Genomic DNA, 19,090 nt, shown 5'->3' on the forward strand with positions numbered 1-19,090 from the left:
GGTTCAGGCTTGACCCACGAATGCTTCAGTGTAAGGTTAATTCTCCAACAAAAACAGTGTATTTTAGCCTCGGCCATTTTCTTTCCCCCCACTTTGTGTGTGTATGTTGCCTTAGATTTAAAACTTTCTTTCTTGGGCGACTGAAGCTGAAGAGCATCCCTCAGGCACTTCTGTAGGTGCAGGGATCTGGAGATTATTAAGGCGGCCAGCAGTGCTGAAAGGAGAAATATGTCCAGTACCCCAGTTTCTGTGCTGGTGGCCTACACTAGCCAGGCTGCTGGTGGTATCCCCCCCTCGACCTACGGTCTAACATTGCAGCGTGCAAGATTTCCATTGCGTTCCCACTTCAATACGCCGTCCCACGCCGCCTCCTCGCACGGTCTTACTGGGACTCCATTGTTGCCTTTGAGTTTTGCCGAGATCAAACTGGTTTGTATTTTCTCCCAGCCTGACTCGCTGGCTGCGTCAGGAAGCGCGGGGTCACTTACTGCTTTCCAGCTCTTCGAGCGGTCTTCAAAGGAGTCGTCTTCTGGCCCGTGTCTCCGTGGACCACGAGTTGTTGGCCATGCCAGCAAGCCGCTGGCAATGACGAGCCCATCTCGGCACGGAGGCCGAGGGTTAGAAATGACTTGGAAACTAGACTGTCTCCCCAAGCAAGGCACGAAGTTAGGAGATGAGAGCCTAGGCGTCTGCTTCCTGTCCCGCTGATGATCTGCTTGAGCCTCTGCCTCGTTTATAAAGTGCGTGTGTGGGGGGGGGGGGGGGGGGTGCCTTTGCTGGTGTTGCTTGGCACGTTCATTTACAAGATTTCAGCTGCGCTTCCGCTTTCCCTCTACCTTTTTCCTTTGCAATTTTTTTGAATTCCAAGTTAAGACTTCCTTGCCGCTTACGAACGTTTTCTTTATGTCCCCGCGTGCTGTGAAAATCATAAATTACGCTACTCTTTCTGCTGCCAGCGGTAGTCTGTTTTGTGGTTGCGAAAGCTAATTACTGGGTTATTGTTTCTAACCGTGCTAATCCAAACTTCATTTTCCTGTTAATTGTCCATCGAGCCAGGCTAGATTGCTTTGTATCATACCGCATCTTTGCAATGAAAACTGGCTCTGAGGTGTAACCAATGACGCCGTGACATTTGGAGCAGCGGTGAACTCGAAGAAGACGGCTGAGAAATGAAATGATACACTTCTGCTGATCAGGCCACTTTAATTTGCCTGGAGAAATTGAATTGGGCATACTCCTGATAAATATCCCTCTGATTAAAAATAAGTCGAGGGAAGTTGCAGAGGGTTTTGCCGGACTCTTTCGTTTGGTGCCCTGAGCAGGGGTCGGCCACCTTTTTAATAACGTGGGGTGCAGCCCGCAACCCGCCTGGCACCACCATTTCTGCCCCAGCTGCCGGAGAGATTCAGTCCTCCGAGGGCCACGAGCTGTAGGGTGCCAGCCCCTGGCCTAGAGCGAGCACCCGGGAAATTGGGGTTGCACTGGACACTTCGAGGCTACTTTACGGATGTTTTGCTCTTACAGGGTGATGTGAGGGCAGGACGAAGTAGCGCGTGCATCCGCCTGGGGCTTTGGGGTTTCCATAAGGGCTGTGGAAAGTTGTGTGCCTTTGGAAACCTGCTATACTGGGTTCGTAGACTTAAGTCACGGGAGGGTTTTTGCCAGGGGTAGCACTCGTGCAAAGGTTAGTTCCTCATTGCAGTGTTCACCTTCAGCCCAACCCAAAAGCTCTCTTCTAGCAAAATATCTACCCCAAAAAACCCAAAAGCCAATAAACCCTCAGCAGCTAGCTTGCTGTGACCACTGGTGTCACGTCATTGTTTTCCCTGCTCCTTAATCCCCCCGTTGCCCATAACCTGCGACTCCGATCGTGAGCTCCTCTGCACGGGGGTTCGTCCAGCGGAGCCGCGGCCCGTAGGAGCTCCCGTTACATAAATGAAGACCAGTTTGGTTTCTGCTGAGCTTCACTTGAACTGTGAAGGGAGGAGAGAGGCTGGACCTCAGGTCTCTGTGAAAAACAGACGCTTATAAACTGAAAGGGAAGTCGACGGTGGCGTGAACCAGGGTGAAGCGGCATCAAGGGCTGTCCCGAAAGCAGGTGCAACTCCCAGCGCCGTTTTCACCCGCCCGAGCAGGTGGGCTCGTGCTCTCGAGCGTGGGACCCGTGTTGGAGGCCCAGATCTCTGCTGGACTGAACGACTGCGTGCATTCGTGGTCTGTCTAAAGACTGCTGCAACGGTCTTGAGTCATGTCGGGACGGAGGTTGCGTGAACGCTGTGGGCAGGGGCGCACGTTGGTTGTTAGCGGGTCTCCTCGTCCCTTTCTGCACCGCTTTCGACAGCAGGTTGGTGGGAGACCTAAGACCGGAGCCATTTGGAAGTGGTTCGCTGGCCTCTCCCTCTGCCCAGGATGTGCTCCTTGCACGAGGACGCGCTGTCGCTGCCACGGCTGTTGGAGGAAGCCTGCTGACAGTGTCCCGGCCGCGCCTGAGCTCCCACGACGGGCAGAGCGCGAGTCTCGTCTACCAGGCCTCTTCGGTCTATCCCCCCTTCCTCCTTTTAAAATCTTCTCGTCGCAGCGGTTGCCTACACCCGCCCCAGACCGCCCCTGTACTCTCCCCGCGTCGCGGGAGGCATCTGAGGACCGCAAAGCGACTAGCAAATGCGAATTCGTAGCCAAGCGCACCTGGGTGGTAGCCACGCCTGGTCCTCCTTACGCAGCCGAGGGCGCGCGAAGCCCAAGCGCTCCCATCCCGTCGTCGCGAGACCCTGCAACCCCTCTGCCGGTTTCTGCCCGCCTCCCAGCGTTCGTCGCTGACCCCGGCGCACGTCAGCAAAGCGGTAGCAGGAGTCTCGAGGTACTTCACTCGAGCGGCGACGGATCGTGGCAGCCTGTTTGCGAGAAGTGAATGTTTTGACAACGTTGCCGGCAGAGTCTGAGCATTGCTGCTTTGTGAAGTGTTGCGAGCAAACAAAGTAAATAAGATCTGCCATGAGGCTTCCAGCAGAAAGGGAAAGAGTAGGTGGTTTTGTTTAAAATACTCCCATTACAGTCAGTTAACCTTTATGTTACCTAAATGAAAATTGTATAAACCTGAAATTTTCACTGATCAGGTTGCCTAGGAACAGGCGGGTGGTTTTCATAAGACAATGAATACGCAGTCACTGATAGGGCTATTAGGAACAGAGGCATTTAGCCGTATTATTCTACCTCCCTGGTTTTTGTCTGGGGGTAATTACCTGTTTGCACATAGGCAGCGCACCCACCTTTGCCGGCTTGTCTGAGCAACGGGTTCACGGAGGGGATGTTCCCCTGCTTAAAATAAATGCGGCCAATCTGCAGATGATGAGCGCCCTGCTTTCTGAGCTTCCTCGGCGCGGGTAGGAGGCAGAGGTGTGTTTGCCTCCTGATCAAAACATCGGCCCCCTCGTTATTGGCCTTAATCAGCGACGAGGCTCCCAACCTTGTAGCGCGAGGAACCGTGGATTTTCAGTCTGTAGAGCAAATCCGTGACTAGCTAAACTGCTTCCCTGCCCCGTGCTGCACCCGTTAAACCAGACTCGGGCTGTCCAGGTGCGGGATACAGGACCCCGTTGTGGAGCTCCTGTGGTCCAAGCGCTACTGTCCTCTCCTTGCGCTCGTGATGGCAAGCTCCTTGCATGGCATTAGAGACCTGTAATTTGATTAAAACGGCAGTAAGTCATTTCAAAAGGCAGCAGGGGCAAGGGGAAGTGAGAGACATGCAGGTTGCATATTGGCAGGTGTTGCCAAAACTTCTGCCGGGTAGAAGCGTCGACTCTGTGCTCTCATTTAAAATGGAGATCGTTGGACTTGTATCACCAGTAATCATTTTCTGTTAACGCTCGCAATGGAACGAGGCTGCTGATTTTATTTTATTTTTTAACGTTTTTGGGTTTTTTTTCCCCCCTCCATCCATTCCACGCCTGCAAAGTATCATTTGAGAGTAAACAGTGTAGGTTTTCACGTCTGGAGCGCGACAACCGATTGAAGTCTGCATTCGATCATCTGAACTGAGTTTTGCGCTGTGTGTTTGAGAGAGACATGCCCATTTTTTTTAATTTTTTTTTTTTTTTTAAATCCGTTTACGCTATTTTTAAAACTCACCTTTGGGGAGGGGGAAGCTAAAAATAATTGTTTCCCCCTTAACTAGATTGGTTCTGCATTTGACATTTACATGGAATTCATTTGCATCTCATTTGTACATGTTTCTGCTCAATAGGTAGAATGTAAGAAAGCACAACCTAAAGAAGTGATGTTTCCACCAGGGACAAGAGGAAGGGCGCGAGGATTACCGTATACCATGGACGCTTTTATGCTAGGGATGGGAATGTTGGGTAAGTGTGAAATAACTATGCAACTACTTAAAGAGCAAGCATCTGCCTATTTTTGTCTTCCTCAATATGAACGCTTAAAGGTGCAGAAGCCTGCAAATTCCTGAACGTTTACAGGCTGCAGGTCTAGCAATTTAACGGCGGTAAGGGTGGGAGGTGGGGGAGCGGGGGGTGGAATATAGTGGGGAAATAATCCTGTCTATAGTAAACGATTAATTTTTTTTTTTTTTTTCCCCCTTGCCGGGATATCACAATTTGCATTTAAATGGATGTTTTAAATAGGCTGTTTTACTCTTATTCACAAAAATAGAATGATGAAAGGCGCAGCGTGTTCATTCTGACTGAAAATGATCTCTCCTCCTTTTTAGAGGAATTGAGTCGCACGTTATTCCCCTTCTCTTAAAGGTATCTTGGACAGTTCAGCACAGATAATTGAAAATCTTGCTGTTTCTAAATGGCATGCAAGATGGAGAAAGCAGGGGAGATGCATAATAGTGCAGGTCGCAACAATAATTACAAGTTTCAAGGAGACAGAACGGTATTTTAGTCCCGAGCATTGTGTCCACAAAATACTAATTAAATGGGATAAATGATATTTAATGGCAAAATTCTATTTGTGCAGGAGGTCTATTTAGTTATAATTGGTTCTCATTTGTTTCTGCCTAGATGGTGGTTCTTTCTATATAATCTGACAGCCTCTTGATATACTGTCCTCGGATTTACCACGGAGGCTGCTAAGCCGTTGCTAACGTGTTTTTTGGGAAACCTGATATCGTTCACCCTTCCTCTCTCTCTTTGTGGTATTGAACTTGCCCTCCGCTCTCACCTGCCGTATCCGCAGCGCACGGGGCAAGGAGGCGCGTAGAGGTCTTCCTGGTCTGAAACGCATCTTTCCTTCGCTGGCTGGGCAAGAGTCCTCGGTGCATGGGTTTTCCAAGGCAGTTTGATTTCCCCGTCCCCTGCCCCCACATTTATTTTTCTTTAGAGGGTGGGCTCTGAGCACTAGCGGTGGAGGTGGATTGGCCCAGTCCAGACCCCTGCTGGGGGATGTACGTGCTTTGTGTGCGGTCCTTTTGTCTCCCTCCTCCCTACTTAGCGGGGTTTCCCCCGTCTGCCCCTACAGTTCACCCAGCAGGAAAAAGTGATGCATTAAAGATGCACCAGGTGACCCCCCCCCCCCCCACCTCACACATGCTATTTTGCAGAAACTGAGCTCCTTTCCCCGCTCCTCTCTTCCCTGCACTGTTTCATTCCCTCCTCCTGCCCACCTGACCAGTCAAGGCCCTGCTGCTTCTTTGAACATGCGATACCAATCCGTGCCATTTTGTCACCAATCTTGCAGTTTGGGGGCGAGGAGGAAAGGGGTCTTAAAGTGCTAAGAGTGTGTTGCATACTTGAGAATTGCAGCTACTATATACCCCTATATATAACTCCGCTATAAAGTACACCCACGTTTGGCTGCTTATTTGAATGACGGGTTCACGGAGGAGATGTTCCCCTGCTTAAAATAAATGCAGTCAATCTGCATATGATGAGCAGAGCTATCTGTTTTATAGACGGTATATACGTATGTAAAAGAGCCGCTCCCTCTTGAGACGGTAGCTGAAGAGATGCGAGGCTTGAAGTCTACACCATCAGAAGACAAAGTAACCCCCTATTTTCATTTTTCTTAAAAGTCCGGTTGTTTTTGAACGGTTTGTATTGGCCCGTACTCTTACCACGATCTGTATCTTCATGGTGCCCATTGATCTTACTCAAAGAATGGACGATCCCTTGTTTTCGCTGCTGCTTTCTCCAGTTAGGAGGATAGACTGGACTGAAGGCAGTGGCAAGCTGCTTCTCCCTCGCTCAGTCCATGACGGCCAGCAGTTAGTCCCGAGGGTGCGCTCGGGGTCTCTTCTGCAGCTGGCACGTGGAAAAGGTGTCAGTGCAAAGCAAGAGGGAAGCGTATACCCCAAGAAACTAACCAGGGAAGTGGGGGGAAAAAAGCACTTTTCACTTTTATTTATTTATTTTTTTAATGCGGTGTTTTGTCAATGCCACCTACGCGCTGTAAATCTGCTTCAACTTGAGGCCTGAAATCATCCCAAGTGTGTATGATCCACAGAGTAAGGCCCCCCAATCCTGCCAGGAGCCTGGCATAGCTGGGACGCTGACTTCAACTGTGCTTAGGGCCCTTCTCATGCAAACTTTATTCCTAGGTCTTAGATGTGGGGTTGCAGGGGACAGTCAGCTGAATGTGAGCCAACAGTATGTCTTTGTTGCCAAGAAGGCTCATGGCAGACTGGGCTGCACTGGTAGGAGTGTTGCCAGCAGGTCGAGGGAAGTGATTATTCCCCTCTATCCAGCACTGGTGAGGCCACATCTGGAGGACTCGGTCCACTTTTGGGCCCCCCACCACAGAAAGGATGTGGACAAATTGGAGAGAGTCCAGTGGAGGCCAACAAAAATAGTTTGTGGGCTGGAGGGCATCACTTGTGAGGAGAGACTGGGGGCGCTGGGCTTATGTAGTCTGCAGAAGAGACGATTGAGAGGGGATTTAATTGCAGTCTTCAACTCCTTTCAACTGCAGGGCAGTTCAAAAGAGGATGGAGCTGGACTGGTTTCAGTGGGGGCAGATGACAAAACAAGGAGCAATGGGCTCAAGTTGCAGCAAGGGCAGTTTAGGTTGGATAATAGCAAGAATTTTCTCACTAGGAGAGTAGTAAAATACTGGGACAGGTTGCCCAGAGAGGTGGTGGACTCTCCATCCTTGTAGGTTTTTAAGACCTGAGTAGACAAAGCCTTGGCTGGGATGATGTAGTCGGGGCTGGTCCTGCTTGGAGCACGGGGTTGGACGAGATGCGACTCCTGAGAGCCTTTCCAACTCTAACTTTCTATGCAAGTGTCCCGACCTTTCCCAAGTGTCCATAGCTCATGCCGACGTCAGTAAGAATTGCTCCTGGGTGTCCGCTGTTCCTGAGAAAATTAGGCCATTTATGAGGCTTTGCCATTTTGCATGCCCCCAAACTTAAAGGGGAGGACTTTCCCACGACAGGTGTTTCACCTCTGAATTAAGTGCGTTTTGGGGGGTGACACCAACCTGCTCAAGGGTGTTGGCATCCAGTTCCTTCATCTGGTTGTATTTTATTCCCGCTTTCCCCAGTTTCCCCCACTTCATGTGAGACCCCAGTTTGGAAATTTTGTCCTGGGTTTACACCGTCCTGTTCTGGAAAACCCATGTGCATTTTCCCGACGTCCTGGCAAGTTTCTTTAGCACCTTTCTTCAGCGCCGATGGAAGTTCGGTGCAGGGGAGTTGGTTATACGTCACCACGTGAACCCTGTCTGCCAGACAGTGCTTAAGGTGGATGCCGTGGGATTACAGTCTAGGCAAAAATCCCAAGGGCAAAACTCTTCCGTTCGCTCTTGGGAACCTCGACTCTCTCGTTGCGCTCTCTGGTTGACATCAGTGGGAAATCGGTGTGAACCGGTGATCTGAAAGGGGAATTTGAACTGAGAAATGTTGAGAGACATCCTAGGCTGGCGCATCTTTTCCCCTCTAAAAGCAAGTAGCGTGCACGTGTTTTGGGCAAAGTCTTTTCTCGCCACGCAAGCACCCCTGCCGTGCGCGCGGTGCGTGTCTTGGTTGCCCTGCGCGGAGCAGCTTCTTATTTAGGTTTCAAATCCAAGTGACTTGCTCCAAATGAGTGATTGATTCGTGCTGAAGGGCACGCACTTAATGATCTGCTCCAGCTTTTTGGTTTGGTTTTGTTTCCCACCCCCCTTTATTTCCTAGTCCTGGTGGCTGCACTGAGAGCGTGTTAAATAATTAACTGCTAAATAACAGAGTCTCACCCTGCAAGTCCCAGGCTGTCCGAGTGACCATTATAAATCCCCGTTTCAAAGGGATGGCCATAAAAGTTCACTTCAAGGCTGGAAACTGGGCACATCAGCAGAGGCTCAGCATGGAATCAAAACCTTTCATTTCCAACCCCTGGCAACAACATAGCAACGAGGCCCCATCCCTGAGCGGAAGAAGGGCGTAATTAACCCATCAAACAATGAGGCATACGAAGCAACATATTGCCGGAGGGAGATTTTGAAGTAGCCAAATATTTTCCTAAGATCCCACGGGGCGGTCGTCAGAATTATTCCATTACTGGTTTTAGATATTTAGCCGGTCTGAGACTAAATGCATTAGAGCTGCTCTCGCAAGTTTTTTTTTTTATCCTGGTCTCTGGAAGTCCTTGCCCAAGGTCACCGTCTCCCATGCTTGCGGAAAGAAAAGAGAACGGGAAGCAAATGCACGCAACAGCCCTAGTGAAGAAGCAGGGAGTGACTCCCTCGAAGCTATTAAGGCACTTGGTCTTTGTCATTAATCACTGGCTCTCGCAGGGCTTCGCCGTGGCTGCGCCACTCCGGAGGTAGATGGGCAGCCCCGTTTTGCAGTGGCGGGTCGGTAGGAACAAAAGCAGAGAGCACGTCTCGTCAGGCCCAGGTCTCCAGGAAGATTGGCGATCCAGGCCCCGTGCCAGTGCTGCATCGGGGCAGGCTCAGACTTTCTGTCTTGCATGCATTCTTCGGGAAGATTCAGGATATTCATTAGCAATGCTGGAGAAAGCCCGATCTCCTGCTCCCTAGCCACCTCCTGCATGAGATGGAGGGGTGGGATGCTCAGGCCCTCTCTGTGCCACAGATGCAGAAAGCCAGAGCCCTTTTAGCCTGGGAGCCCCTCCCGCCAGAAAGCGCATATCCGCAGAGTGCTGCACAGCGCTCTGGGACGAGCCCCACACTTCAGAAAGCCTCTTATCGGTGCACACGCGGGGCTCTGCACTGCTGAACACATTCAGTCTGGGTGGGCTGAGCTCATGCGTTAAAAGAGGCTCGTGCCCTTCAAAGAAAGTCATTCGTCTTTCCCAGCAGAGTCCATGCAGCGGGGAAGTGGGCAGTCAGGCCTTTGTCAAGTGGGCATTTCCTAGGTGCCTTGCAGAGCATTTAGCCACCATCCTGGACTTCCAAGAAGCCCCCTTTGCAGTCTGCGGCATGATTTAAGCCGTGACACACGTGCAGTTAACTGTCCATTTCCCTTCGTGCGGGAGGGAGCTCAACCCTTTGGGCCGAAGGAAAAAGTTGCCGCTCTGCAGCTGCTCCTCCATAAGTGCGCTCCCCCCTCCTCCTTGCTCCGCTCACAACCAGCTTTGTTTTTGCATTCGCCCAGACCGTGCGCTCGCAACCGAGGGGTCGTAGCTGCCTGCCCTCGTCTCGGCACTGTTTTCACAGGCCAAAGAAAAACCGTACTGACAGCAGGCCTTCTCGACAAACAGCACAACCCGCGGGTGCCGGGTTAGCTCTTTTGCGGGTGCAAAATCGCCTTCAAACAACCACCCAACAAGCCGCCGAGCCATCGGCAGCTCGCTGGTCCTGATTTGAGCATTTGCATTTGCTTGAAAAGCAAGCAACCGCGAGTCCCCGATGTCCAGACCCTTTGCAGTGCAGTTTATTGGCCCCTCGTGCTGGCAGAGAGAGAGAAATCCCAGTCCCGACCTCATGACTTGTTGACTGTAGACCATGTTGTGTCATTTTTGGGGGTGAGGCTTTCGAAGGATTGCCCCGTTCTTCCACGTCAGGCTGAACAAAGACTGTGAAGCACAAATGACACTTTGTGTGATGGCAGAACTGCCGTCTCATGGATAGAGGGGAGGGCCAAGGGCAGGAGGATGGACGTCCGTCCCCTGATGGCCACCGAGGCAGATCACTTCATTGCTGTGCCTGTTTTCTACCTGTAAACTGAGGCAGGGGAGGAGGTAGGTAATCATTCCCTCCTCCTGCCCTTTTTTCGGTGTTGCCTGTCCACTCTCGGAGACAGGCACTTGCTTCTTCTATGTGCACAGACAGCCAAGTGGGGATGTTAGATGACCCTGCGTCATATAACGAGCAATGACTTTGAGGCACGACGAGTTTAAGTGGCTTGCCCAGCTTTATTATAGGATGACACAGAGGCCCCCAGGGAAAAAAACCCTGACAATAAAGACGAAATTAATCTGTTTTTCGGGTGTTTTGTCCTATAAGCAAAATGCCCACCCTCCTCTTCGAGTGCTTTCTTGTTTAGAGACTCGTTACTTTTATGGCACAGTCAGAACCGACTCTACTGCTGGGTTTGAGGTGTTTTCTCTAGCTAGCCTCGGGCGAGCGCGTTGACAAGGACAGCGGGGCGCTTATCGTGACGTTTCATTGCTGCAGTGATGCAAAGAGGGGAGATTTAAGGAGCCGATGGCCAAATAACGTGTTCCTGTGAGCACCCGACGCAGCGGAGGGGCCTGACCTTGGGTTTGCAGGAATGTGGCTCTGGTGACATCCAGTCTGCACAGGCGGGTCAGTCATTTTTAACAGGCGACAAGCACTTTCGGGCTGGCCTAAGAGACCATACGGGGGACCTGCCATCGTGGCTTAAGGGGTCTGATCTGGGTAAAAGTCGTGCTGAGGGAGCATAGTTGATTTGTTGGTTGAAGTTTGCACTTTCATGGGAGGAAGGTCTCTCTTTGAGGGAGGTAATCCAGGCAAAACCTGGATTTTTTTTTATTATTATTATTATTTTTTTTTGAGTTTAGCAACAAGAGATAATTACTGCGAGATTGATCATTCACTAGAAGTACTGAAGCAAATAAATTGTTCAGTGCCCAGTGCAGGATGAGAATGGCAGCTAATGGAAATGGTGGATAGGTCGGCCTGACCATAATTTGGCTTGATGAAGCATCCACATGGGCATGGTGTTAATGTGCTATTGATATTCAGCCAGCCGATTTCCCCTGTGCAGATTGGGCTCTGACTCGTTAGAGCAGAGCTGGGCATCGCAGCAGCAAATGAAGAGGAAAATTGAAGTAATGTTGTATTATAAATTTATGATTTCATCTGCCTGACCTAGAGACTGTTCTGTGATGGGAGAGAGAGATGAGAGCCGCTCTCTAGTCAACTGTGTACTTTGTCTTTGTTGTTAGAAATGATAGAGATTTGTTGGGGAGAGGGTCAAAAGCATCCTTACCGGTATCTTGCCAACCCCTTCTGGTTGGCCTCGGGTCTCCTGTTGTCTTGCCCTAAATGTACCTGTCACGGGCAAAAACTAGCACATCCAGTAAGCCTGAAGAGGGGAATAAGGTGTGTGGATGGGCGATGGAGGGAATAGGGGTTATAACGGCATCCCACCCCGATGCATTGGTGTCTGTTTTGGGGATTGCTGGGGCTGCCTTTACATCCAGGAGGAAGAGTGTGGACGAGCCCAGGCTCTAAAATGCTTCAGTGAGCTGGTGCACAAAGGGACGCTGTGTGTGCCTGGTAAGCGGATCAAGGAAGGGACCTCGGACGTCCCGGTTGGCACCTGGAGCGTGATCAGGCAACGGAGCGGGGGAAACGGTCGCATTGCTAGCTAGCCCTTCGTGTTGGAGCGCAACATCTCGGGCTGGCCGTGGCAAGCGCTCCCCCACGCTCGCCAGCCATCTGTCTTCCGGTCGGCAAGTCGGAAGAAAACTTTTTTCTTTCAAAAGTGAACACGCGAGCCCCGGTTGCACTCCGCACAGTAATTTTTCATTGTGAAGCTCGCTGCGGTGTTAATGGGGCTACTTCGTTGGCAAACAATCCATTTATCAATATTGTTTAAAAAAAAAAAAAAAAAGCCAAAAAAACAACCAACCAGTTTGTAAAGCTTAACTCTGAAAGATCTGATTTAATGACAGAGGTGATTAATTTCTACAGGAATCCAGCTGTTGAGCTGTGAAATAAATATTCAGGGGATAACCAACGTGTGTACATATCTATTTAAAGCCGCAGCGTCCTGTTTTGTGTTCACAAGCCCGCTCTTCTCCTACGCCCTCTTTTAATCCAGTAATCAAGATTCATCGAAGCGTTTTTATGTTGCAGCTTTAAATTATGATAAATAGTAAACTATATGTACATATAAATCTAATCAGAAACAGAGGAACTTGCTGTGTCAGAAAAATAATTGTACACCGTATTAGTAATGGGGTTGGTTGTTTTTTTTTTTTTAAAGGATGGAGATACAAGACTGCAGAAGGAACCACCGAGCCGCTGAAGTGATGTCCTTAGGTCCCAATGCAATTGCCATTAAAGTCGGCAGCAAGATTTCTTTTGATTTCAAAGGGGGTTGGATCAAACCTTTAATGACCAGACTCTGGGCCTGGGGAGCCTCCTTTCATGGAGAAGCATAAAAGTTTCACCGTGCCCATTAATTCCAGGGGGGATAACGGAGAGCTCTCATTTTTTGATAACGTGAGGCAGGCGGCGTTTGAAGACATAAAATATATATATATTTTTTAATCCCGCCTTTGTAAAGGAGAACATACGGTGCTTGCTGTCACAATTAGTCTTGGTAAATGCAGCCCTAATGGGGCTTGTGAAAAGGTAGTTAACTTATCGGCCTCCATGCCAACAAAATAAAGCATACTTAACCCCTGCACCGCTGCATGTGCTTTGGACGGCGCTACTCTTTGAACCCGGTAATGCCACTGTGGGTGAAAAGCCGAGGAGGGAGATATGAAATAAAGACCTCACAGTTTTAAATAAGAGGAGCAAGAAAGCTGTCCAGTGGGAGCTTGGTCTACCCCGTTGTCTTTGAAGAATCGAGCCCTGAAGTCTTTAAGTTGGGCCTTTGTGCAACAGATGCATGCAGGGAATGTAAAACTTATGTAGGACCCCCCCCCCCCCCCCCAATGAAGTTCCCTGGATGGGTTTAATGTAACGTTTTCCTGATCTAGTATTCGCTGCACCACCAAACAGACTCAGGGCTACAGGGCACTGAATAGCGTCACTCCTCCTTGGCCGGTGGAAAGGTGTAGGATTCCCAGCTGCTCTTTCCAAGGCATAAAGAAGAGTGCAGGTACACATGTGAGGGCAAGGGGGACTTCTGCGCAGTACATCAGACATCTTATAAATCAAGGCTCATGGAGAAAACAAAGCCAGCGGCCTGGTCTCTGCATGAAATCCCTGCATCCCCTAGAAAGAGGACCAATTGCTATGGGCTCTGCTCACCCAGGGCACACACGGGTTTACTAGTTTGCTCTCGTTAATGAAACCTCAAAGAGGTTTGCTTGCAAAAAAGACTGGAAGCGGTCTCGCCCTCCTTGCAGCACTGTGTCATCCTGCCACTTGCGATGTACCGCTCCGTTCCCCCTACCGCCTGCCACGGCTACCGAAAGTTTAGGCTACCTTGGGTGCGGCTTGCCATTCACTGTATTTGCGTATCTGTTTATTTGTTGAACTACGTGTCCTTGAACAGGCCGAGATCGAGGTATCAAACTGCACGTTTTGTACCCCGCGCTCCAGGAAACACAATCTCGTGTCATTTAATTTTTACTTTTCCTGAAAAATTAAAACCTCTTTGACTCTGCAGTTCGATGATATTGCTGCCTCTAACTCTTTGATGTGTTAACTGTTGTCCTTCACACTCCTGGGATGAAGAATTACTAGTACCTTAATCTCCAACTGTCAATAGCTCTGCAGCAAAGTACATTCATTGTAAGCTCTCCAAATGTCAGAGCAAACCTGTGTTATGTGTTTAGCCTTAGCATTTGGCATTTACTCTTCTAGCTAAAACGTATGCACAATCCTTGGACTTCAGACACCAAAGTGCATGTTAATTATATGAGTGACAGGCTTCATGCAAATAGTGAAAGGAGAAAGTGATCAGAAAAGTAGCAGGTGCCTCCTACATGTTTCATTTCCCTTCAAAATGTTAATGAAACCTTTTGGCAGGTCTTCACGGGAAGAATAAATCTCATTCTTTTAGTACCTTGTGCCAAAAAAAATAAAAAGTCACATTTTTCACCTGTCCTTTGTGGTGGTGTTGGCTTTAAAAATAACAAGTAAAGCTTTATTAATCTCCCGTTTCCCTTTCTTTTCTTTTGCATTTCTACATTCAAGGCTACCCAAATTTTGTTGCAACGTATGGCCGAGGATATCCTGGATTTGCTCCGAGTTACAGCTATCAATTCCCAGGTATGTACATTTCCATTTGCAGATTTAGGTCCCTCTCCCCGTTCCCCTCCCCGCCCCTCAATCCATAGCTGCAAGCTGAGACAGGAAAGATCTCGTGCAATGAAAAATTCTGACAATTTTAAGGCTACATATATATAGTTTTCTTTTTTTTAAAGGAAAAAAAAAAAGAGATTGCCAAGACGATTTTATTAATAGACTGTATAAATTGGTACTGGTTATTTGAAAGCAGAATCCTTTAAATTAAAAATCTATATTAAACCGATAACTTAAGAACCATACTTCCCCCCGCTCTTGTGAGGTTACTTCCCCCCCCACACACTATTTATAAACACATATTATATGGTGAGTTTATAGTTAGCAATAAAGTTCTGGAGGGAAAAGTCTAACATCCATCTATTTTTTCTTTATTTTTTTTATGTCGCTGTTTCTGGTGACCTTGGTAGAGACTAGGTTTTAATGGTGTGTTGTCCAGTTGCTTGTTCTCCCACTCCCTTTTGTGTGGCTGTTGAACTTTTGCTGCATTTAGTGACTTCCATTCACTGGAAGTGTTAATACTGCCACTCAGCATCCTATGACTCCCCAGGTTCGAAAGCGGTTGGCTGGCTTTTAGCATTACACGCGTGGAGCGCGAGAAGCCCCTTCTGCTTCCTCCCAGGCACTTTCGAGAGGCAGTCACCGAAACCGGCTCTACCTATGCGGTGTTTTATGCCGGTGTCGGTGAGAACTTAAATTAGCAAGCAGAGAAGTTTTTTATTATTATTCTTACTATCATCAGCAGCATCTCACCTTTCGGATTTCGAGGGGTGCTCTAACAAGCAGAGTTATGACTGCTGTGTTTACGGCTTACAATACCCCAGGCCCATCTGGACACCGCAGCAAGGAGATCTCTGTTTATGCATTAAAGTCATTAGTGTGTGTATCACTTGGGTCACACACGAGCGGTTCAACTGCCTTGTGCTGCTTTCTTTAATTGCTTCGAAAGGGAGCGTTTGGAAGTGCAGCTTTGCTCAGGTTAATTAAGAAAGCAAGTTAAACTATCTCATTAATGAAAATGCTACAGGTACACAAGAGGGAAACCACTTCAGAGTGGAGAAGAAAACAAAAACCCTGATAGGGAATATCCTCTAGAATATAATAAGAGAGCGATAACCTTTCCATGCCATGTTTGTACATGCCGGTGGAGTATTGGAGTAGGGACACAGCCCTGCACTGGGTAGGGTAAAAATACTTAATTAAAACCAGCAGGACAGGGTAATTCCCTTGGCAGCCTGGTTCCCACGGAAATAGCAGAGGTGGTGGTGGTTGAACAAGACCATACTTTGCAAATGTTGAGGCTCTAGCTGCCCTCTCCCCGCTGCAAACGCAGCAAACTGGGAGTACTCATTTAAAAAAAAAAAAAATCCTCTCTCTTTCTCTGACATCCGGTCTGTAGAAACAAACCGTTCTGCGCATTTGCTCTCTCCCTATGAAATGGGTTTTGGAGGTCTTGAATCGGAAGTACGCAGATTGCTTGCTTTCCCGGCCAGCCAAGGCCGAGCCAGCTTCAGGCGTAGGGCGTTTTACCTCTCCGATGCCATTCAGTTTTTGGCCTGGACGGTGAAAAGAGGGAGCTATGACGACTGTGCTCGCTTTGGCTTGCCCTGAACAGAGCCATGCACAGCACTCGTTGCCCAAAGCATGAGACACCGTCTCCCACGGGATGGCTTGGAGAATGCAGTAGCCATCTCAAAAGAGCGCTGAAAGCCTTATCCCAACCTGTTTCCGAGACGCTCTTTACGTGCCGCGTGCCGTACTCATGCTGTGCTCCTTATCCCTGAGGGAGTGCACCGCACGGCCACAGTCCCCACTTAATACTGACCCAAACTGATAAATGGGGTCTGTGGGATTCAAAAAAACCCCCAAAACAGCTAGTTGAGTTTTGTTGTCTTGACTGTAAAGTGAACGTGACCCCGTGCCGCGCTGCATTAGCTCGGGGTGATGGCCACTGGCCCCGACTCCCATGAGTGCAAGATCCAAATTACAGCACGCTGAGATCCAGATTTGCAAACCGCGCTGCTGACAGGATATCAACATAGGCAACAAGCGGCAAGGACCTTTTCCCTAACGGTGTCTCGCAGCACTGGTTTTCCAGGCCCCTTACTACACCAGAGTCCACTTTCTGTGTAGCAGGGCCCCGGTCTCCTCCTGATCTCGGCTCGGGTCTCTCCCTGACTTCGAGAGGATCCGCGGCACTGAGGGAAATAACGCTGGCTCGCAGACAGTAATTAAAAAAGCTTGTCAGGCCCCTTCACAAAAGGAGTTTGACACCTCAGCTGTACGGCGTGCATGCCGTTTTCACAAGTGCCCTTCCTAATAAGAGAGCCAGCCAAATCTGGCACGCAAATGCACGCCAGCCCACGTCAACACCTGATTAGACCTCCACGCACATGAACAGAAAGTGCCAGAGAGCTTCTTAAAAGTTCGTTTGCGCATTGTCTCGGGTCCTGGTTTCCAGGTTCGTGCCGCTCCCCGAATCCGACGGAGCAGCACGAAGAGAAGGCAGACAAGGAGAGACAAATTTAATAAATTAAATGATCAAGACCTGACGGGAGCTGTATCACTCCTGTTATGAACGTGCCCAAAAAAAGAAAATGCCTGGCAACGAGAGGTACTGTGTCGCTCCAGCCTTTAGTACGTCATTTGTATTAAGGGCCTGGGGTGGGTCTGTGTTCAGAACAGGCCTCCCAGGGTTTTTTGGCAGGCACAGTGCAGCAATGCAGGGAGGGGAGCAATAAAGCCTGGTCTGGTTGGCTTCAAAAAAAAAAAAAAAAAAAAGTGAGCGCAGGAAATTGCAGAAGCAACTGGTGTCCACCCCAGCCGAGGCCCTTTATCATGTCTGAAGAGTTTAAAAGTCCTCTCGTGTTGCTTCGACTTGCGGCTAAACTAAGACCCAGAGGCTCGGGGCTCAGTTGTGGCCGTGTGCTGGGAAATGGTGTCAAGGTGGCAGCTCCCCAGTGCAGCGCCATATCTTCAGGCCATGTCCGGCGTTCCTCCCATTGGGAACTAGCTTGTCCTCTGATCCCTTGGAAAAACTGGCATCCCTGAAAGGCAGGGCAAGGCCTGAGGCTGTGACCTGGCTCTCCAACAAGGATGCAGTGAAGTTTTTGCATACATGGGCTTGAGAGTGCATCCCATTTCCCCCCCCATCTTAACCCCTGGATGGAGCTAGGCCCTGAAGGTGTGGCGGAGCTGCAAGCAGGAGAGCAAAGCTCAACTGACTGATCACTTGTTCCCTGTGCAAAGTTTCAAGAATCCTGCACTAAATGCCACCTTGATTGGTCGCATCTCCCATGTAAAGATCAATAAAATAAATGCCCCGGTGCAGCTATGTCTTAATGTACCTAGGCTGCTCGTGCTGGTCTCTGCATTTTCCTTCTGCATCCTTTCCACTAATGTGAGATCTAGAAGCCATTTTATTCAGGGTGGTTTAGGGGTTGTTCCTCCTGCCTGCTTGGGAAGTAATCAAGGTTTTGGCCAAGGCAAGCTCTTACAAGCCAGCAGAGGAAAGGGGTAGGGGAAGGACCACTTTTAGTGACTGCACAATAAATGCACGCAGTGTTGCAAGTATACGCACCAGAGCTTCACTTAGGCCAAGTGTTCGGAGGAGCCTGAACTGCATCCAGGACGCATCTTAATGCAAGATTTTGCACGTGCCATTATGCCCCATTGGCATGCGTGAAGTCGGGGCGCTGAGCAAGGGAAGCAGGTGAGAGGGCAGAGCAAAGTCATGCAGAGCCTCCATCCGTGCTCACCCCCACCACGGCAGCGTTACAGGAGACGGAGTGGTTGGCCACTTCTGTAAAACACAGGATTTCCCCAGGCTTGCCCTAGGACACCACAGTTTGCAGTATCTTTGGGTTGCAGGCTGCCACCCATCACCATGGTCGCTGAATAGCGGCAGTGTTTCGGATAATTTCTCAGCCACGTCAGGATTTTGCCGATACAGGTTCCCTGCATTTTAATGAACGGTCTTGTGGCAGGGCTGAATGAAAGAACAAGTCCTACCTTCATGCAAGTCCGTGCTCTTACCAATCATTATTCCTTACGTAAGGACTGTGCTTAAAGGGTTCATTACAGAGCAGCCCTGATGTAGCTTCTTACTACAGTACAAATGTGTCACCAAGCCTTAATATAGCACGCTGCTGATGGCTGGGCTATAAAAAGTCAGCTAATTATAAGGAAATTATAGTCTTCCTTGTATTATAATACAGTATTGCAAAACTGTGCTATTACCAGTTGCTGTTTCCCAGAACTCTAGTGCCACTGCATCTATTTTAATATCAGGAAGCATTATTCCAGTGCCTTTTCGGCTTATGACACTCCTCTTAAATGTTTTTTGGGGTTTTTTTTTTTTTTTGCTTTAAATGCCAGTCTAAGCTGCGCCGTAATGCGATGTGTGCTGTTGTCACCATGAAACAATGCTACAAATGTCACGATCCACCTGTTGCCTTTGCATTTTGATAACCTGCAAAGAAGGCTCTCTGTGCTGTGTCTGTTTGCCTGCTTGAATGATGCTCCTTTCGTACGTCCCTCGTATTATAATTCTGTCAAACTGGGTGACAACCCCTAGTTCAAAAGGCAGAAGAAATGTTAATCACTTTGGCAACTGTTCTATCTTCTCTCATCAAGTTATATATATTTTTCCTTTAGGCTTTTATAACTCAATGTGTAGTCCTTCCCTCCCCCTCCCTCCTTTTTTTTTTTTTTTTATTAT

The 19,090-nt window shown here is 49.0% G+C and overlaps 1 protein-coding gene across 15 annotated transcripts in view; it reads left to right on the forward strand.

Annotated features, from left to right (window-relative positions):
* The window catches only part of MSI2 (musashi RNA binding protein 2), a 340,287-nt gene that overhangs the window by 270,023 nt on the left and 51,174 nt on the right, over nucleotides 1–19,090 (forward strand). For all 15 annotated transcript variants that reach the window (XR_016438846.1, XM_090025081.1, XM_090025082.1 and 12 more), the window contains exons 9-10: nucleotides 4,241–4,355; nucleotides 14,263–14,337. Coding sequence is in view for 14 of the 15 variants with exons in the window: in XM_090025081.1 (XP_089881207.1) it covers nucleotides 4,241–4,355; nucleotides 14,263–14,337 (190 nt within the window). In the remaining variant the exon portion in view is untranslated. The remainder of the gene's footprint in view (nucleotides 1–4,240; nucleotides 4,356–14,262; nucleotides 14,338–19,090) is intronic.

Source organism: Crocodylus siamensis, chromosome 13, assembly GCF_052110815.1.
Source record: "Crocodylus siamensis isolate JL-2025a chromosome 13, ASM5211081v1, whole genome shotgun sequence".
Classification (NCBI taxonomy): domain Eukaryota; kingdom Metazoa; phylum Chordata; order Crocodylia; family Crocodylidae; genus Crocodylus; species Crocodylus siamensis.